Below are 22,087 nucleotides of genomic sequence, written 5' to 3' on the forward strand. Positions count from 1 at the left end.
TTGTTCATTGCAATATATATACACTATCTCGTATATATACATTACACGTATCGTGTGCGTGCACCATGCAATTGTATATATTAAATACAAGTGCGTGTGTAATTTACAGTACTTTCTATTAATTCGTTAAACATAGGTATTTACTTAAATTTCAAATTAAAAAAATGTTTATGACAATTTAGGGTAAAAAAAGTACCTAGAGCGTGTCAAGTTTTTATTTAGACAAAACGGATTAAATCATTAGTTTTGTTGCGCTACAGAATTTTTCGAAAGAGGTAACCATTTTTGAGTACAAATATTGTATGACTAAACTGACAATAATATTACAATGAATATTAAATATGTGGAATTCAAATTTGTATTTTTAATGTTATATATATATATATTAAATACACGGTTAAGAGAAAATGGTACTAATTAACAAAAATATTAAAGAAAAGAAATATAGAAAATAAAAATACAAGTACATTATAACAGAATATAGGGAAATATATATAAGAAAAGATAAATAATTACATATGTGGATAAATTTAAATTATATATATATATATATTTTTTAAAACCACACGCATGCGCAGGTGTATATGTATGTGTGTGTGTGTATGTAACACTTAAAAACTTAAAAAATTTGTAGCATCTGAAGAACAAACAATAACCGTATATTAAAATTAATGACCTTTATATTTTTAACAGTTAGAAAAGTAGTATTGAGATATGTTGAAACTATCAATGAGAAATACTGTTTAAAATGCATTATAAAATTGAAAGTTCAGCTTCCTTAAGGGAGTACTGTTCTGTTTATGTAAAAATATGTACATTTTTTATCAAATAAACATTAGGTCGAGCTAAATTAATCAGTAAAATATTAAAACACAGAGTGTGACATTCACAAGAATTTTCTTTATTTCCTTGTACTATTACATAAATATATAATTATATATTTACACACGAGTCACTTTTAGTTACTAATCTATAGTTGTAATAACATATTTGTTATTTCATAAATTTTCATAAATTTCTCCATTAAATAAATATACATATATTTATCTATTTATCTATTACTGTTCTCTTTCATAATGTATTCACACATAAGTTACTTCATTGTTATATTTTCAACATTGAAATATTAATTATAATGTATAAGTATCTAATAATAAAGGAAAATACAAATATTGAATTTGAAATTAAGTACATATGTGAATTTACTGTATAAATTATACAATTTCGATTGGAAATGTAATAGAATCACACAAAAATATGACTAGTTGTGCCATGTTGACATTTTTCTCATAATCATGTAACATACTTTTAAAGATCGGCTTACCTCTATAAACAATTGGCACAATTTTAAATAGAACTACGGAATAACTTGTAACACAATATTTTGTAATAATATTTTTTAATATTTTAATTTTAATTAAGTTTCTTAATCTTGTAATAAATCTCAAAATTATTTTACTTTTTCATTTATTCCTATATAATGAGACAAATAGTTGTAATGCGTTGTATAAAAAAAATCAGAAATATTACAGTAAAAAGGTAATTACTGTAAAAAACAGTTACATTTTCATTTAATATAAACTTCAATCTTTTTCTTTTTTTTGTTTGTAATAAAATTAAACACATGTGGAAGTTACCTTTTTTCATCTTATTATCTTTACATATTCGTGTGTACAATTAAAATATAGTAATGTTTAATGTCATGGTGTTCAGTAACATCTACTTGTTAAGCAGATAAGTACTACAATTGTTAATAAAATAAAACTGCCATCATTTCTTGTATTTATTACAATGCTATATTTTGTTAATTTTGCAATTTTTTCTCAAAAAAAAATGTAAATTTCAAAGTTAATATCACAAAGAAACATAAATATTGATATGACACTAATTATAAAAAAAATGTTACAATTCACTTTGTTGATTTTTGTTGTCGACGATAATTGATACATATTAAGTATAAGTAGAATATGACAATAGATACATAATGTGTAAACTATGGTAGCAGTCTAAGAAAACACTCATTAGATGAAAATTAATATTATGTAATTCATAATACTCTAATAGTTAAAAAATATGGATGTTTATTGATTTTTTAAATAAAACTAACTATTGAATGTTGTTTTTCATTTAAAATTATATGCATAAAATTGATTTTATGAAAGAGATTCGTTTCTATTACTATGAATCTTAAATGCATAATTAGAGTTTAAAAATATATTGAGATCTGATTAATTTAAGTAAATACATCTGGTTTGAAGTAAACACTATATGAAGTTTATTTTCATTGATAAATTTATCATTATATTATAATTTGTCAAAAAAAAATTATGAGTAGTTGGAAGTCTTTTTTTCTGTAACTCACAATATTTTCGATATTCTTTGGTTTAATCAATTCAAAAGAAACTCTTAGTTGAATTTCTATCGTCATCACTGTTTAGTAAAAATTTTTGTTCAATAGAAAATGGACTGTTTGTTGCGGAATGCAAAAAAAACTGCAATTATTGCATGGCATGTACCTTAATTTTCTAATTACAAAATAAACTTTTACTATCATAATTTAATTTAACATGTAGTTGTGATTAATATTGCACACAATATTTGGACAGATGTTAGAAATGACAGCAAGTAGTCTTTTCTAACACATTCTGCTACTTAAAAGTAAATTCTTATCATTCATAATTTTAATAGATGTTGAAATATCAATAGACATTCAACAAACCCCTGTTTTGTAGAGAATCCTTTAATGTTTGAAATAATTGTAACTGCTGCTCTGGTTTTAAGCTATACACCTGTATTATATAAGTAGTATATAAATATGATGGAGATATGAAATTGAAAACAATAATTTTATATATTACATAATAGATAACAAAATTTTAAATAAGTGAATTCAGTATTTTAAAAATTTGGAATTAGATTATTAAAGTAAATTCTCTTAAATTTGTATTATGTGTTCCACAATAGTATTACACTATTTATTGAATTATGTAAAAACTTCTTTTATAAATAAAACATTTCAGACTTTGCGAGAATAGTACAAAATATTAATAGCTATAATTAAAACTTTGAATTAAAATATTAAGTGACTTTTGATATATACTATTCATAATTACATAATTTAGAGTTTTGTAATATAATTTTGCAACTTACAATATTATTCATAAAAATTATAAAATTGCATTATAAACATATTTAAAGAACACGCGATTTTATTCAAAAATTTGTGATGTTTTACCTGCTGTAAAAGTTTCTGTGGTGAAGAAGTTTGAATAAATGAAGAAATATAGACATTTACAAATGTTGCCATTAAATATTGACAATCAAATCTGTCCATTATTCCTCCATGACCAGGAATAACATCTCCAAAATCCTATATCAATTACATGAAATAAAATATATTATATCACTATATAATTTGTATATAAAATAAAGATATTACCTTAATTTTGAATGCTCTCTTAAAACCACTAGCAAAAAAACCTCCAAATGGTCCGATTACAGAACTAAATATAGACATTGATAATGAATGAAGTAAAAATGGATACAGTGTTATTGTAGACTTTCCACTGATCTGTGAAGAATAATGAAAAATTAAATTTTTTATTAGATACTTTTATCATATGCAAATAGCACTTCTGAATTAATAAATATGTTACCATTTTCCACAGAAATTGTAAGCTATTAGGCAAAGTATATTCCTGAGGTTGAAATAAAGTGGATGGTTCACAATCCATAGTCATTCGTCCCAAAGCTTCACTATATTCAATAGGACAGACAAAGTAGCGATACTGACATATAATGGATGATATCTAAAATATATTTTCTCTTAGACTTTCTGTGCTTATAAGAATGTACTTCTGTTCAATGATCCATTTAAAAATTAAAATATAATATTACCAATAAGCCAAGTATAACTGTTGAAATACCACCACCTATAAAACCTTCCCATGTCTTTTTAGGTGACAATTTAATTAAAGGAGTTTTACCAAAGAAGAAACCAAACATATATGCCATTACGTCATTTGTTACTATCATACTAACTGGAACAATAAACCTGAACCAAGAAATGTACATTATTATAAAATAATTCCTAAAGAATATTAATTTGCGTAAATAATTGTCATACCATATCAAACCTTCAAAAATATTTTTCATTATAAGATAACTTTGCGTTACAACAATAAGTAAAGCAACGTGTGTCCAAGCAAATAGGGAAAATTGTTTCATATAATATTTCTTTACAAGAGATAGTACAAACCATATAAAACCAACAATGTAGAGACAAAATGAAATAAAACGATGGTATGTAACAAGTACACGTAAATATTCCTGTAAAGAAAAGAAATTCCAGCATTTAGAGAAGGTTACATTGATATGAGAAGTGTTCTATATTTGTTTTCATATCTGCAAATTAAAAATATAGTTTTAAAAGTTGAACCAAGATAATAAACAGAGAAAGTTGTAAATAATTACATACAAAAACTAAGTGACTTTTGAAATTCTTCAGTTTCATTAAACTACTATCATTAAGATAGTGAATTGTTAGAAAAAGAGTAAAAATTACGTTTTCGGTATTTGACTGAAGAAACATTTCATATTTATCAATCTAATAGAAACCTCTCAAAGTAGAACTGGAAGCCATACATAGTACATAAAGATAGTACTTAGAGAAGCTTTATCAATTGATTTTATGTCAGAACTAGATATATATTCATAAAACTATATTTCATGAATCAATTTAATTATACATAAACATATGTTATAATATCTTGTATATATTATATTAGATTAAAATTGTGTAAATATACTTACTGTACGATTAATCACTACAGCAAAATAGTCCATCAAATTTTCTCCATAAAAAAAATAATTGGAAGTAATTAAAAAATACCATGATAAAGATCTAAACCATGGTAAACCATGAATTCTATAAACTGCGTATCCAATATTAATAATTTCTTGAAAACATTTTACTTGTACGATCAGTGTCTAGTAAAGCATACAAAAGTATATAATATTATTTTATAATTTTAAAAAGTTAATATACAAAACTTACTGTAGCCATCAGTGCTAATGGTCCAATATAAATAATACCACAAAATCCAGCAACCATAAACAAGGTAAAAATGCTTCTAATTACCCAATTTTTCCAGCTATAAAAAATTTAATAATTTGTTATATTTGCATTAAGATTTTAAATTTGTATTTTAACTTTTTAAATAATTCTTATTGTTGATTCAAAAAATCTCACCGATTAGGTAATCCAGAAAGAGCTGCATCCAAAATATGTGGAGTATGATCTGTTCCTTGCGGTAAAGTTTTAGCCAACTCTTCAACTTCCAATTTCGCATCATCTTCAGACTCCACATCTTTCTGTACAATATATTATTGAAATTTTTCATTATTAAAACTGTAGTAAATATAATTTCGATTTTATATAAATTTATATTGTTATTTCTGTTAATTAAAATTAATAGTATAAATTATACTGTTGAATTTATAAAATTATAATTGGAAAATGTTTCTAATTTATCTTCTAACAATAAATATAATATTCTACTTTTTAACGATATAATTTTATAAGCGGGAACTTTACATTTATTCTAATTCAAACAGAATAAATTAAAAGAATAAAATCACATAGAAGGTATTATTGCCAAAATAAATGTTTATGTACATTTGTTATGTATACTTCCTAAAAATAACAATTATATATAATAAATTCATTTAAAATGATGATTATTATAAAATATATAATTATCATAATAAGAGAGATAAAAAATATAAGGTAATGGTTTATACATTAAATAAAAAAATTAAACACAGAATATTTTCTTTCTTACAAAATAATCTTTTTTTAAGGAAATTGCTCCTTAATAAAAACAATATAACTATAGATAATGGTAATAAAAAATAGATTAAATTAAAATAAATCTGATACTATATAAAATTAAGAGTCTAAAATATATAGCATATAAAAGAGTGTGTAGTAAAATATATACATGTAATATTACTATAGTATGTTGTAAAAATAATATTAGTAGTATAGTGTAATAGTAAAGTGGATTTGTGTTAGTAGCTGTCATAGCCATCATTTAATTTACTTAACATGAATAATGCGAAAGACAAAGGTCAATTCGCTATTAATATGTTCTAATTATTGAAATGGAAATCAGTTCAATCAAGGAATTGTTACATAGCCGAATAAAAGTTTTTTAAACATAGGAAAAGTCTATTTACCTGATCGTCATTGACATTTACTCTTTTACGAATCTCCGACATTTTTTACTCGGTTAAAGATTTGCGACACTTATACACGTACGAAAACTTAAAATAAAAAATAGCACTGTGACCACTGATTCGTATGGTTTAATTGCATATTTACATGTTTAAATAATTAATTGAACAGAGCGGACGTGACAGATACCTATCATATTTGCGCAAGACAAAATGACAGGTTAGCGCAGGGTATAATCATCGTTGATGTTCGGTTTACTTCGAGTCTTTTCGGAAAATCAATGACAAAAAAGGACTAAATGAAAACTAATGTTTCGTTCATAATGCTCTTCAAAAAGTATGTTCATACAGCATACGAATTGAAACAGGGAGTACATCTATACATCGTCCAAAAACAATGGGACTGTAACAAAATCGAAATAACGTATTATGTACTATATTAGATTTCTTTTCTGAAGTGTTATCAATTTTTTACTTCCAGTATGTATTGAATCTACGATACATTCTTAATCAGAGACAAGAGACCAATGAGATTCTCTTACAGTAATGTGATTTTGTTAAACATAACATTGAGTTAAACACATTATAATTATGAAATAAAGTAAATGCTCCTTAAATAGTTACATTATGTTTATTTATGTAAAAATAAATATTAAATTCATTCGAAAACAATTAAAAAAGTCGTATCGTCATTTAGTGGCGAAGCATCCAAACTATTCTTCTATAGTCTACTTTTAAATTAGCTTTAAAAGTAGTTTGGTCCGTTCACTAATAGGTTGTACTGATGCAATTACACCATCTAGCGTTTCAACCGTGCAACACTAGAAGTTTGTTGAGAAGAAGAAGCGTATGCTTCTATTGGCGTTTGTGGTAACTAAAATTAAAATATAAAGGGTATTGATAAAAATTACAAATAAAATAGATATTCTATAAAGTTATTAGAAATTGCTTTACAATTAAAATTAAAACGAATAAATGTTATTAATATTTGCAACCTGTCATCAAAAAATATAAATATTACAATACAATATGACATTACCTGGTATTGGAGTATTTGGTACAGGAAGTATTGTCAGAATAATTATTCCTTTCCTGAGGGAAAAGGGCTTTAGAATTGAAGCTATTTGGGGACGTACATTAGCAGAAGTATTGGATGTTGCAACTGATCTTGAAATACCATTTCATACTAGTCGAATAGATGATGTACTTCTTAGGAAAGATGTTGACTTAATATTTATTATGTGTTCTCCTAGTTTACATGCACAAATTGCAGTAAAAGCTTTAGGAATTGGAAAACACGTTGTATGTGATAAACCTGCAGGTTTGAGCCAAAGTGAAGCATTAAAAATGGTACGAGCTGCACAATATTATCCTTCCCTAATAAGTATTGTCAATCACAGCTTAAGATTCCTACCAGCATTTGTTCATATGAAAAAAGCTCTAGAAGAAGGATATTTAAATGGTCTGGTAACTGTTATAGAAGTTAGAGTACATATGGGTAGTTTGTTACACAATGGTTAGTACTTTTCATTAATTTTAAAGTTCTTATACATAATTTTAGATATTTTTATAGGATATGATTGGTTGTGTGATGATACAATGGGAGGAGGAATTTTAGCATTAGTAGGAAGTCATGTGATAGATTTAATTTTTCACTTAATGGGTCAACGTGCCTCAAGAGTTCATGCTGTAGTTCGTACTTTCACTCAAACTACAAAACATATAAATGGAATAAGACACGTTACGTCACCAGATTTTTGTAGTTTTCAAATGGAATTGAGCAGTGGTACATTGGTAACAGCAACATTAAGCAATCATTTACAAGGTCAGCTTTCCCAAGAGGTATTAATATGTGGAGGTGGTAATCATCTCCTAGCACGTGGTGGAGATTTGTATGGTTACCGCAAGGGACAAGAAGAAATGTTATATCATGATACAGATGATTTGCAAGATGTATCATTTCCTATTACTGAGTCTATTCCAAGACCATATGTTAAAGGACTGAGAAATATGATTGCTGCACTAAGAGAAGCATTTCAATCTGTTGAAGATAAAAAAGGTTGGATAAAAGAACCGGTATTTTCAGCTTCAACTTTTGAAGATGGTTTATATGTGCAAGCTGTTATCGATGCATTGCGACAGAGTAACAAACGACGAGAATGGGTAAAAGTTAATATTTTAACAGAAGAACCAGACCCAAATCCTTTGCTTAGTGCAGCTGTTAGAGCTACAGCTATTTCAATATAACTTAAATGATAACATAAAGACTGTTCTAAATTTAAATAAATACCTTTAGTGCTACTGAAAAATAATGTATTAAGAAAAAGAAAATAATTGTTAATCACAACTCTTATCAACAAGGCAGCTCTAAATATAAATTAACATGTATTATTAAATTTAGATTTTAACTATTTATTCCACTTGGTATGGTAAAAGATACATGAATTATATTGTAAATATGTGCATAACTCTGTATATTATACTTTTACAATATTTTTAGTATGTTTGTATTTGTGTAAAAGATAGTATTTACAATGGCATAATATCTAGGATTGATATTAACAAAAAAGCACATGGATCATGATAATAATTATTTATATATTTGTTTAGTTTGAGCAATATAAAGTAAATTTTATTGTAAATAAAAATTTGTATAAAAACATTTATTTATTAATCCAGTATTATTAACTCATTACATGTTTTTATTATTTAAATTTTACATGATAGAAGTGTATAATAGGTAATAGAATGAATAAACAATAAATAAGCAGAATGATTACTAATATGTATGATACATTACAATATGTAAAATATGTAGAACATTCTAGAATGTGAAATATTCTGTATATTTTACATGTACTTTAGTTTTATCGAAAGTGCTTTAAGAGGTACTAGTTTTCTACTATGAATGCATATTAAATGACAGAAGTGTAAGACATCTAATAAATTTGTAAAAAACTTTGTTTTAAAAAAGAATTTCTGTGAAAAATATTTTCGACCTTCACGTTTTTACGATATATGTAGATCGTATTCTATTAATAACAATTGAAAATAAAAAAATAATTGTTTGAAACCAACAACCTCGTTATTATGATCTCTTTTTGTTAGATAAAATGTTATTATTCAATTTTACTTATTACAACCATTTTTCTATTTATATTTTAATACAACATAGATATTTTCATTTATCTTAAATATATTACAATTTAGAAAATTATATGATTCATTCAATTTCAAAAGTTTTCTTAAAATAGGTTTTATTTATCATTTGTTTTATTTCATCGTATTTTTTTTTTAACGTATCTGGATCAGCTAAAAATAGTTGCCAAAGTACATTCTTTACTTGTTCCAAACTTATGTTGATCTTCTAAAAAAAAAAGGATTCCAATTATTAGATAAAAAATAATACTTTCTGTCTGTATCATGTTATACATATTTCAATTTACCCTTTGTTCTTTCAATTGATTTCTTGCTTTTGTTAAGCTTGCCTGTATCTTTTGTAAATTATCAAATGCTTCATTGTAACATGTTTCGATTTCATGGGAAATTGGTTTAAAAGTGTATGTCGGTCCCTTCTGAATTTCTTCCAAATATTGGAGGTTTACTTCATTTTCCCTAAATTATAACATTAAAATTTATGATATTAATCATTATGTATTTTTGATACAAAAACAATAAAACTTACAATGTTTCCAATTTATGGATTTTGGAATTTAAATTTGTTTCCAATAAAAATTGTTTCTTGTTTTCGTTTTCAACTGTGAGCTGATTATACTTGTCTAATGCAGAATTTAATTCATGCATATTATCACCACTTTGTATCATAGAAACTAAAAGATTGTTAAATGAATTACTTATTTTTGATGGAGATGACATGAGAACAGAGTATTCATCTTGTTGTTGCTGCATGTTTTCCTACATAAAAAACATTGGTGTTATAAACCACAATTAATGAGTAATAGTTTTCGTATTTTGTTACTAACACATCTTGCAGAAGACAATGAATATTCTGTTGTTAAATAGTGGCATGCATCAACCACAAATTCAGGAACAAGTCTAAGACGATGATACTGCATTTGCATTAGCATACTTAACAAATCAGCGCGCACGTGTCCACATTCACGCACGAGAAATTGGAAGTTTTTAAGTTCTTCTAAACGAATTTTTTTTTGTTTCAGTTTCGACTGAGTACTTTGTTTTAAAATTTTAGTTATTTCTAATTCAGTAAATCGCTGTACGACTTCTGTTAATTGATGTTCTTGCAACAAAGAAACATTTTCTTCTAAGGAATGTCTCTTTCTAGTTAATTCTGAAATTTCTGTCCTAATTTAAATGTAAAAGAAGTACTTATATAACAAGACATAAATAACTTTACATAAATAATTTTTTATATTTAAATAACTTTTGAATACCTCAATTTAAAGTATCTTGGAATTTTTAAATTTCCTAAATTATAGATATCTTCTACATACTGTAACATTGCAATGTACGATTCTACTTGTATTTTAGCTGTAACTTCTTTTATTTTTGCATTAGATAAGCTATAAAATAAAGTATACACTATTGTAAATTATTGTGTATAATACATATTTTACTTCTACTAATAATAATTATAAAAAATTACGTACTTTACTTTGCATAGCATTAATTCCTGCAACTTTTCATTATCCATATGTTTTTCTTTACTCCCATTAATCAGAGAAACATAATTAGAATCTTTTTCCTGATTTTCTTTGTATGCATTTCCAAATTGTCGTTTTATGTGAACATCCAAGTAGTGACTATATAGTTCTATTTTTTTAATAAAAAGTTCCAAAGGCATTTGAGTCCATAGCAATGGTATTCCTTTCTATAAATAAAATAATTATATTATTTTGAATCAAAGAAAATTATCTACAACTACCTACATTTTCAGCTGCATATCCATATACATCTAACAGACATTTAATTTCTTTAAAAAATTGGCGATTATTTTTATTGAATTCTTGAAGAATTATAGAACAATCTTTGTAGGCTTTATCTGCTTCAATAAATTTTCTGTCCAATGATTCTTTTTCTTTCTGTATATCCTTGTCTAATTTAGTTTTTAACTGACTGCAAATACATTTCGTTATTAATAATGATGAATGCATTTAAATAAAAATAAGTAGAAAAATTATATTACTTTAAATTTTGTATTCCACTTTGTAATGTATGGATGTAATTTTCATCTTCCTTGTATGAATGTTTTAATGTTTCGAATTCTGTAAATAAATCATTTATATCCATGTCATCAAAAGAAATAATTTTTAGTAAACCTGGACAATTTCTAGACGCTTCTTCCAATGCATAATCTAATTCAGGACCTTCCAACCATTCGTTTGTCTCTTGTAATCTATTTTTTCTAAAATACCAAACTGTCAGAATTGTTTTCACGTACTCAACAAATTAATTTTTTAATTTAAAATTTCTAATGTATTCATTTAATAGTGAATGTTAACGTAAATATAATTATAGCATTAAAATATTATTTTGATTTACTAATAGATAATAATTTCTTTACATTTGAGCTTCCTCGTTTGAAATAACATTGATGTAATTCACATTTTCGCAGAACCATTTTAAAAACGGTTGCACGAAAGGTTCGTCGCAAATTTCGTCTAGTATCTCTGGCGTAATGGCACATGTAAGTTCTGGGTGCAGACTTTGAACTTTATCGTAAAAAATTTTTCCAGAGACGTTCATATTTCAGTAGAACTTTTAAAATTAATAGTGTTATAATATTCGTTGTTGAATGTGGATTAAACCAATTAGAAAAAACTGTTTACGCTTGCGTAGTCTAGCATATACACTTCCAGGAGGCGCGTAAAGATTGTTCTCAATTCTAATTGGCTAATTTGTCTGTGTATTCTAAAACCTCGATTATAAACTAATTTACACAATTTTGGTTTCGTGCTAATGAATAACAAATTTCAGTTGCTAAATATTATTAATTACGTCATTACATTAATATAATTTTGTATTTTTATTCTGTATTGTTTTTTGACATAAACTAATGGGCTTTGACGTCTCTTGCATAAATAATAAGATTATGTAAACAAAACTCTTCGAATGATCAAAATTTTAGTGGTCTACTGTGTCGTATCAATACAACACTGGCTAGAAATAAATAGTACATTAAGCGGTGTGAACTTGTTAGTATAGGTATACATCAAGGAGACAGGAAAGCTTTCGATTAGTAGAAGGTGAAGTGCCGATGTTATTCTACCAATCATAAGCCTCGAGTCTGTTGATCAAAGCTACATTCCAGTAAAAGCATGGAAAGTGCAAACACAGATGGGATGTAGAATACATATTGCAGATAATGTTTTAGCGTGTTTCACGAAGTTGGGACTGCGAGCCTCCTTATTATTCACGTTATTTTCAATGTTACTGATACGGATTGGAATAAAATTACACAATAGAATAGAACAAAATACAAAATCGATATAATATTTATGTGATGCCAATTGAATTTCTATTAAAAAATATATTAATTGGATAAAGCACTGATAGTAAATAAACGAGAATAGTAATAATGATTAGAAACGATTAGATGTCAACAGAAGAGCATTCATATCTTAGTGCTTACGAATTTCTCAATATATATTATTTCTTCAACTTCCACAGAATAAATTACGAAAAAATCACGGTAAGTCGTCGAGTATCCAATTAAACAGTGAGAGAAGGATCCACCTGACATTGAAATATACATGTATTTTTTAAAAAAAGGATTAAACATTTTGACCTCGCAGTTCAAACAATATGCATCATATACGCAGCGATTAAGAATAATTCTGATAGAAAGATTGTAAAATAAAAATACAAAAATACTGGGGGGCATTTATTATTATTCTTATATTTTTTTAGTGTCTTATATTTTGAATGTGCTGTTTTTCCGTATATCTTAAGAATTTAATGTACTTTTTAACGTACTTCTTACCTTTACCTATTTGTTAGGGTAGGTGTAATTTTGAAAATATTTTTAGTTTTATATCGCTAAAATGTTTCAAGTTCTACTTGTGAGAATGAATGGAATTTATTATTAAAATATTCTTTGAAACTGATACGTTTGATAAAAACACGAATAACATACAAAGACGAGTTTTCTACATTTATTATCTTCACCGACTCCTGTGGTTCGATTGAAGGCAGTTCCTAGAATTACCTTTCTTAAACGAAGTGATCACTTGAAAAGTACTGATATTTTACAATGTCGTTACTTCAAATCGCGTGCCACCAACTCCCATAAGCTGAATCGTCTATTTTATATCTCGTTTATGCATACATCGTGTATCTATAAAATCAAGTGAGAGCTAATAAGCTTGTTGTGAAGAAGAAGGGAAGCGTAAAACGAGCTTACACCGTACTTCTTTCAAACGGTAGAAATTCGTTGTATAAATAAAGTTGCGCGATAAACACTAAGTCTTGTTTCATTTAGCTATTATGAACAAAATTTCAATTGCATTATTGATGTACATATAGTATAAGTTAACTTTATTTTGCTTACTTGATTTACACATTTTATGAAACAAATTTTCAATTACTACACATACTTAATCATTTTTTGCATCAGACCTTGTAACACATCATATTAAATGCGAGATTATTTGTACTTTATACATTTTATTTTGTTTATAATATATAATTATAATTTACATTATGGATACTAAACTTATAATTTTGCTATCAGTCATACTACATAATATAAATAATTAAACAACTTATGAATCTAAAGTTCTATAAATTTATATTTTGAAAATAGTAAATAAGAAATGTGTTAGAATGAATATAAAATAATCGTAAATAATTAAATCATTTCATTATTATACATATTTGTCTTCATTTCCATTTTAGCTTAATCGCCGTCAGATGTTGGTTATTATACCTATAGTCTTAAATAGTAAGCTCATAATTTGAGTTGATGTTACATATTTGTTACAAAATAAGTGGTAAATATTTTTTATTTGTTTATTAGGATTATAACACATTTTTATAAATTATATGATTTATTATTACCTTTCCATGAAATTATTTTTACCTATCAAACAGTTATAAATCTACTTTTGCGTATGATTACTTGATTTGTGTATTCTATGACATAACATTTATGAATGTAAGAATCAAACATGTGAAGTTGTTAACCATACTTAACGTTTGTCAAATTTTGTAAAACAACCTAGAAAGAGTTTTAGTTTTAGACAAAGACAAGGTACACAAAGGTAAATAATAATTTGTTTCTTTTAACTATATTGTTTATTATTTATAGGAAGAATAAAATTTGTTATATTTCTACATGATTCTATAAAATATGCATGATTATAAATACAGATTTTGTATCAAATGCTTATACATGTATCTTAACATATTTTATGTATCACTTTAAATTAAACTCATAATAGTGAATAAAATTGTACAGTATTCTTCAAAGTGTTATGAATATAATAGTAACTTAATTAAATGTAATTAAATGTTTTTTGTTTCTATTCATTTCTTAATAAGTGAAAATTTATGTCTTTTTATATTTTTAATTCCACTAATGTATTTTCTAAGTATGATAGTAGAAAAGATAAAGTTGTAAAATATTTTTCATATTAATTTAATATTTATTTAACCATCCAATGAAAGTGAGCATATAGCAACAACTGGTCATGTGTGAACTATATGAAAGTTTTTCTTTAATACGCTTTTGAAGTAGAATTTACTGTTGGTAAGTTAGCAGTTGGAAGAAATGTGGGTTTGATTGATCATAACAAAGTAAATTTGTCTATTTGAACAAAACACGCATTTTCGCTATTAACCAAATTGGTCACATTTATTAATCCAAGCTTATGGCATTGTGTGAATAAATGGAATGAAGCGTTTACTCCTTCAGTTGTTGTGCTATTTCAACTGTCGACTTAACAATAATGAATAATATTTAATACGTAGCTTTTCTTATAAGAGATTTAAAGCATGGATCTACAAGTACATGAGCCAAACATAAAACTGATTGCATAAATATAAATTAGTGGTAGAAATAAACTTACAGTTTTTTATAAAATATTTCTATTATTTTATCTTGCTCAAACATATTTTTAATAATTCGTATTAATGAATATAATGCTGAAAACAATGTAACAATTTTTTTCTCATTAAAATTTATACAATTGGCTATTTAAGTTAATATTTTATGTACTGTTCATATTTTCTTAGGTCCATGTGTTTAACAAATTCAACGTAGTATGATGGGTTATATTAATCATATATAACATGTATATTGAAGAACGTTAAGATTTAATAAAAATTTGGTAACTAGGACTTTTTTGTAGGGTACTGTAGTAAAGGATATTAACTGATATTATATGTATACTTATAAGCGTATACCAAAAATATTAGTCAAGCAATGCTTTTGGACTCAATATCGGTTTTATAACACTACAATGACTTCTTTGCTGGTTCCTGCAGAATCAGTACGAGGAATGACATGTTTGGATCGTACAGCATTCACAACTACTGTGAAATTACCATTTTTAAAGTTTTGTGATATTAAAGTATCAAAAATAACTCCAATTCTGAAAAAATATTTGTTTAAAATAAGAAACTTCAAAGCGATTCAAAATACAAATAATGTAACTACTGTGTATTTGAATCCAATGTTGATAAAAACTTTTGAAGACTTCTCAGAAAATGATAGACAGAAACTGTCAGGATTATATGAACAATTTGGAATAACAAATTTAACTCTGAAGTATGATAATTGGCATTCTAATGATATATTGAAAGCTATTTTGCCTGAAGGAATTGAAGTTCCGACTTCATATAGTTTAGTAGGTCATATTGTGCACTTAAATCTACGCGATATGCATTTACCATACAAGACTATTATTGGGCAGGTTTTTCTTGATACTATTTCAATTGCTCGAACAGTTGTGAACAAGATGAATACTATTGATACAACATTTAGACACTTCACTATGGAAATCCTTGCAGGTGACAAGGATACTATTACAGTAACAAAAGAAAATGGTTATACATATGAGTTTGACTTTTCTCAAGTTTATTGGAATCCTCGATTATCTACAGAGCATACAAATTTAATAAAACTTATGAAATGTAATGATACTTTATATGATGTATTTGCTGGAGTTGGACCATTTGCTATTCCTGCTGCACGTATAGGAATTAAAGTATTTGCAAATGATTTAAATCCTGCATCTTATAAATGGCTTCAAAAAAATGCTGTTACTAATAAAGTTAAAACTAATTTCAAATCTTTTAACATGGATGGCAGAGAGTTTATAAAAAACATTGTTAAAGCTGATATTTTAAACAGACGAGTTAATAACGAAATTGGTTCTGAACACATAGTAATGAATTTACCAAGTCTTGCTATTGAATTTTTAGACGTGTTATTTGATTGTTTTAATGAAGATGAAATAAAAAAAGTGTGTTGCCAACCGCCAATCATACATTTATACTGCTTTGTAAAAGCAAACAAAGGAGAAGATGCTTGTAGACTTGGACAATTGTTGGTAGAACAAAAATTAAATTGTGCACTCAATAATTCTTTGATTAATTTACACAATGTTAGAAATGTTTCTCCATACAAAGAAATGATTCGTGTATCATTTCTATTAACACAAAGCATTTTAAAAGGCGAGGAGCCAGCAATGAAGAAATTGAAAATGGAAAATAATTCAAATATATCTGTAAATGATAATATTGTAGAAAACAATGGGAAAGAACAAGGGACCACAAAAGAATCAGAAGAACAAGAATGTATTCAAAGTAGCAACAGTTCGTAGTGTCAAATTAAAGGCAAAAGCACAAAAGGTGGTGACCAATTTGAAAAAAGTAAGTGAATTCTTACAAACAGTGCACTAATAATAACATGTTTAAATACAATTGATGTGTAATATATATAAGGTTGATTCATATTGTATCATATATAATTGTGTGAACATAGTGCAATTTCTCATGCAATTCTTCTTCGTTTCAATAGTTGGATTTAAAAGGAAGTAAAACAATCAAAGGCTGCAAGGATAAAATAGCTCAAATAGATCAACAACTTCAGGAATTACAGAAAGCAGTATATCAGCCTAAATCAAATATGAAGATAGATAGTACAAAGCATGGAAAAAAGAAGAAAAAACATAATAGAGTACCAATACAAACAGATGTAACAACATCCCTGGTTGAACAAATGCAAATTTGATAAACACTTTTAAGATAGTATCTAAGATGTTTCTAATATATCATTATCATTTATGAATAAAGCTATCTAGAAATACTAATTTACTTCATGGGATATAACAAAAATATTGTAAGCACTATTTTATGTAAGTTTTCATTAAATAGATCTTGTAATATAAAATAAATATAATTAAAGATGAAAATGTTTTACGGGCCACTTCTTATCACCTAATTTTTATCCTAATTACTTATTTAAGAAGGAAATACATTTAATTGATGACAAAATTTCATGACTTTTTATATACAGGACAGAAGCAAACAAAGAGTAAGCTACACCTGTGGCCTAGTTTTGTAGCATCCTGGGGCATGTGTCACATTGACACATTTCAGATAGATATTCAATAAATGTACTTTTAATAATTGTTTTACAAAGAAAGAGGAAAATAAAATAAAAATGATAGAAGAAAATAATGTTATGACTTGAAAAATCTCGATTTTTAAAACTTCAGCTCCACTCTGTTTAAGACATTGCCGCGCAACAAGTGTTTAAACTACCTTACTAAACAGGATGCAAAAGAAATTATTTTTGCTTTAATTACTTTTTCATTCCCTCTGATGGACAAAATTATCATAAGTGTAATGTACAATTATTCATTACCTATACGAGATTTTTCGAGTCTTAACATTCTTTTTGCTTTATTATTTTTATTTTATTTTCCTCTTTATTTGTGGGGCAATGATGTACATTTATTGAGATTATTCACCCAACTCTATTGGTGCCTTTGCAGTTAAACGCTTGTTGGTGTTTTATTACGGAGAACCAATTGTTTTTATAATTTATCTCGCGGGCTTATGAAGTAAGTAGTGTCGCGGCACGAAACGTCAGGACATGCAACACGTGTCGCAGCGTGCTACGCAACTGTTAAATAGGCCTTTTCTTGCTCTTTGTTTGTGACTCACAGACAAAACAGATCTCAATAGCATTTTTAATTTATGTTTTCGTAATCCTTGTCACTTATGCTTTCAATATGTATAAAAAAAGCCGTTCAATTTTGGTATCAATTCAATGTGTTTCCTGTAAGTATAATCATGCATCTAAAAATAAAGTACTATTTATTTAATGATAACTACATTATTGCTCTCACTGCTCAGTATTAAGTTCTAAGTGGAGGGAGAAGCTTTAATTATATTAATTATATTATACAAAATATGTTTAAAAAATATAGGAAAATTTAATCACATTATTATTTATACAAATTTATTTCAATTCACTTAGGAAAACTATGATGGAGGTCCATACTGCAGGCTTGATTGTTATAGGAGATGAAATTCTACGTGGACAAATTATAGATACAAATACATCTTATTTGGCAAAAAAATTGCGAGCTTCTGGTATTAAACTTCTAAAAGTAATAGTGATTCCTGATATTGTACGTATTAATTTATTATTATCTTTATATAAAATATCCAAAATTGAAATATCGCTACAAAGCATAATTAACTATAATTATTGTACTTAAAAATTGTATAAAGTTTAATACTTAATCTAATACTGAAGGTAGTAAATGCTATTTAATATTCTGATATTTTATGTTTTAGTTACACGAATTTAAAAACATTTTAGAATTTCAAGCTGTATATTTTCAATATCAAAATTTAAAAAATATATTTCTTAAAGTGTAATAATATGGAAGTATAAGTTTCATATGGTTTTATATTATGCATAATGTAGCTTTTTGTGTTAGGCAGATGAAATTGCAAAGACTGTATCTGTTGCTTCTGAAGAATATTCTGTTGTATTTACATCTGGTGGTGTTGGACCCACAGATGATGATGTAACGTATAAAGGTGTGGCTAAAGGTTTAGGACTAAAACTTGAACCACACCCAGAATTAGTTGAGTTTCTCACAAATTCCTTTCCTGGTGAAAAAGAAGCTCAACGTCTAGCTATTGTACCAAGCCCTTGTGAACTTATTTACGTTCCTTCAGAGAGTAAGTGAACTACTAAATAACAAATTTAGAAAACAATTTTATGTTGATTTATATATTTACTAATGAATGTATGGCTAATAAAAGTAATAAAAGTAATAATTTTCAGAAAAATATGCTGTTATAACAGTAAAAAATGTGTTTGTATTACCAGGCTCTCCAAAATATTTTGAGCCTGCTGTTGATGTAATAGTATCTCAATTAAAAGGATCAAGTCCTTTACACTTTGAGTATGTAGATATTAATTTATGTGAATTTTCTATTGTGAAAATTTTGGATGAACATTCAGAACGTTGGAGAAATAAAGTTAGTATTGGTAGTTATCCTCAAACAACGGATGAATGTTTGACAAGAATTACATTAGAGGGAAAGGAAGAACATGTTTTAGAATTAAAAGGAGAACTTTTATATTCTTTACCAATTCAAAAGATACAAAATTTAGAAAATGGATTTACCAATTACCATGCAAGGCGTGTTCTTGAAGATGCTGATAACCAAGCACATGTGAAATGTGCTTTGCAAATTGTACAAGAATGTTACAAAAAGTAAGTGTATTAAAATAAAACTATGTATTTTTTATATTTAAGTCTAGCAGAGAATAACAAACATTATCACTTAAAATTATTATCCCATTTAAATTTTATTTTTAAAAAAATATTAATATGTGTAATATTAATATTTTAAAGCTTTAGTTATTGTAAAAATTATGGCCAAAAGATAAGTAAAGCTTATAATTTATTTTTTATGCAACCGTATATGTTCATTAGTTATGAGCTTGGAATAATTGTTACCAATCTTTATCTCTAAATAAATGGTTTTCATTGAGACTTTCATTTTATTATATTTATAAAAAATTTTTATTTCTGCACAGCCTATTACACTAAAAATGTGATAAAATAAAATTTATACTTTTTTACACTGTTAATGAATGTGATACACTTCAAAAAGACTAAAAGAATTTTGAAAAGTAGTTCCAAAAATAATATACTTATACCCTAATATTGTTTAAAGCAAACTCTGATAACAGTATAGACAAAAGTTAAGTTTTGTTGTTATTCATAACTTTTATACATGTTAAAATTTTGTACATACTGAGTACAATCATAAATTTGTAATGATTAAAGGGTTTATGTAATATGTTATGAATGGTAATGTATGTAGCTTTTAGAGAAAATACTATTTATTTTACAAAATGAGTTATTGAACATTCTAGTTCAATCAATATTTTTGTGTGTATATGTTTAGATATAAACCAGAAGATACTTTTATAAGTTACAATGGTGGGAAGGATTGTACAGTGGTTTTACATTTGGTTGCCTCTGTTGCGAAATTACAAAATATTCCATCGTTATTATGTTTATGTGTAAGGGCAGATCCATTTCCAGAGGTAACTACAAATTAAAAGTTATTGTGATCAATATATTTTTACACTATTTCATACTAAGACAATGAATTTGAAATTCATATATCTATATTATAGTATTAACATGTTAGAGAAACTCTATGAAGTATTGACAAACAAATTATAAAATTTCATTTTAAACAAAAAGAAATTGTTTTCATCTTTTGATAATGCTCTTCGCAAAGTCATATAAATACATAGCAAACATTTGTATATAATTCTAAAACTAGAGAAAATATTTTAAATGATAGAAAGTTAAAAAATATTTTTAAATATTTGTATAAGTTCAAATATTTAATAAAAACGCAATGTTTGTATTATATTTATTGTACAAAATGTACATAATTTTCAAATATATTTTTAGGTGGATTCTTTTTTGGAGAAAGCTACTCAGTATTATAGTTTAAAATTAGTGAAAAAAAAATATCCTATGCAGCCAGCATTACAATCGTTCTTAAATGAAAGAAAGAACTTAAAAGGAACCTTTATGGGAATGAGGAAGAGTGATCCTGGTTCAGAAAATTTGGAACCTTTTACACAAACCAGTGAAGGGTGGCCAAATTTAGTTCGTGTAAATCCTATTTTAAACTGGACGTATGATCAAGTGTGGAAATTTTTGTTAAAACACAACGTACCATATTGTCCGTTGTACGATAAAGGATATACAAGTTTAGGAACGAAATCAACTACAATACCAAATCCGCAATTACAGGATCCTAATCATCCGTCGTCTTATTTTCCAGCTTACACTTTAACTGATGTGTCTGCTGAGAGGCAAGGCAGAGTATATAGTTCTGCGAATAAAGAATCCACATCAAATTAATCAAGTATTTAATTAATTAAATAAACTATTCACGACTGTAGCTATTTTGTTTCGTTATAGAAAAAATGTAATTAGAAAAATATGAAAATAATAAAAATCTGGTGAGTAATTTAAAAATTGTGCGCTAATAATTCTCATTTGTTCAGAAACATAGATCTATGAGAGTAAAGCTTAATGAATTTTATTTTAAAATATGAGAGTTTTGCTATATTGTTCCTAAATGAAATACATTAAAAACTAAAAGTTCCATTAACGTTTATCAATTTATTCTATATCGAAAATATTGTGACACGATATTAAGGATCCCAATTTTTAAAAAAATGTTCCACTCTTGTTGGAATCGGAATCTCGACTGATGATCTGCACGACTAACTCCTATGACTTTGACGCACGTTTCTGCTGACTAAGAGCAATCAGGGGATGATCCCCGGCTGATCTCCGTA

The 22,087-nt window shown here is 26.4% G+C and overlaps 5 protein-coding genes across 8 annotated transcripts; 3 read left to right on the plus strand and 2 right to left on the minus strand.

The window, feature by feature from the left end:
• Positions 1–2,236: 2,236 nt before the first annotated feature.
• On the minus strand, positions 2,237–6,489 carry Cds (CDP-diacylglycerol synthase). Its single transcript, XM_076324094.1, has 10 exons — positions 6,241–6,489; positions 5,252–5,373; positions 5,057–5,153; positions 4,813–4,989; positions 4,127–4,329; positions 3,898–4,054; positions 3,657–3,809; positions 3,440–3,571; positions 3,236–3,370; positions 2,237–2,789 (listed from the first exon to the last, which is right to left on the minus strand). Exons 1-10 carry the CDS (start codon positions 6,280–6,282, stop codon positions 2,700–2,702), a joined length of 1,308 nt encoding a protein of 435 aa, XP_076180209.1. The 5' UTR covers positions 6,283–6,489; the 3' UTR covers positions 2,237–2,699.
• A 561-nt stretch (positions 6,490–7,050) lies between these two features.
• Positions 7,051–8,781, plus strand: LOC143151333 (glucose-fructose oxidoreductase domain-containing protein 1). The gene is made up of 2 exons (XM_076320409.1): positions 7,051–7,753; positions 7,811–8,781. Exons 1-2 carry the CDS (start codon positions 7,267–7,269, stop codon positions 8,482–8,484), a joined length of 1,161 nt encoding a protein of 386 aa, XP_076176524.1. The 5' UTR covers positions 7,051–7,266; the 3' UTR covers positions 8,485–8,781.
• A 556-nt stretch (positions 8,782–9,337) lies between these two features.
• Positions 9,338–12,045, minus strand: LOC143146263 (uncharacterized). Its single transcript, XM_076310387.1, has 9 exons — positions 11,780–12,045; positions 11,402–11,620; positions 11,145–11,331; positions 10,866–11,086; positions 10,650–10,778; positions 10,221–10,560; positions 9,923–10,152; positions 9,684–9,852; positions 9,338–9,604 (listed from the first exon to the last, which is right to left on the minus strand). The coding sequence occupies exons 1-9, from the start codon at positions 11,959–11,961 to the stop codon at positions 9,461–9,463; spliced, it is 1,821 nt and encodes a 606-aa protein (XP_076166502.1). The 5' UTR covers positions 11,962–12,045; the 3' UTR covers positions 9,338–9,460.
• Positions 12,046–14,388: 2,343 nt separating this feature from the next.
• On the plus strand, positions 14,389–17,638 carry LOC143147954 (tRNA (guanine(37)-N(1))-methyltransferase). Of its 2 annotated transcripts, none has more exons than XM_076313766.1 (3): positions 14,389–14,477; positions 15,567–17,091; positions 17,240–17,638. In XM_076313766.1, exon 2 carries the CDS (start codon positions 15,600–15,602, stop codon positions 17,040–17,042), a length of 1,443 nt encoding a protein of 480 aa, XP_076169881.1. In that variant the 5' UTR covers positions 14,389–14,477; positions 15,567–15,599; the 3' UTR covers positions 17,043–17,091; positions 17,240–17,638. The 2 variants fall into 2 exon arrangements, with proteins under 2 accessions (XP_076169881.1, XP_076169970.1); XM_076313855.1 differs by lacking the exon at positions 14,389–14,477 and adding an exon at positions 14,888–14,965.
• On the plus strand, positions 17,432–22,024 carry LOC143147812 (FAD synthase). 3 transcript variants are annotated; one of them, XM_076313638.1, is made up of 6 exons: positions 17,432–17,560; positions 18,707–18,860; positions 19,176–19,422; positions 19,529–19,964; positions 20,665–20,806; positions 21,186–22,024. In XM_076313638.1, the coding sequence occupies exons 2-6, from the start codon at positions 18,714–18,716 to the stop codon at positions 21,642–21,644; spliced, it is 1,431 nt and encodes a 476-aa protein (XP_076169753.1). In that variant the 5' UTR covers positions 17,432–17,560; positions 18,707–18,713; the 3' UTR covers positions 21,645–22,024. The 3 variants fall into 3 exon arrangements, with proteins under 3 accessions (XP_076169753.1, XP_076169670.1, XP_076169587.1); XM_076313555.1 differs by having other exon boundaries at positions 17,443–17,576; XM_076313472.1 differs by lacking the exon at positions 17,432–17,560 and adding an exon at positions 18,333–18,507.
• Positions 22,025–22,087: the final 63 nt, after the last annotated feature.

The sequence above is a fragment of the Ptiloglossa arizonensis genome, chromosome 1, assembly GCF_051014685.1.
Source record: "Ptiloglossa arizonensis isolate GNS036 chromosome 1, iyPtiAriz1_principal, whole genome shotgun sequence".
Taxonomy (NCBI): Eukaryota; Metazoa; Arthropoda; class Insecta; order Hymenoptera; family Colletidae; genus Ptiloglossa; species Ptiloglossa arizonensis.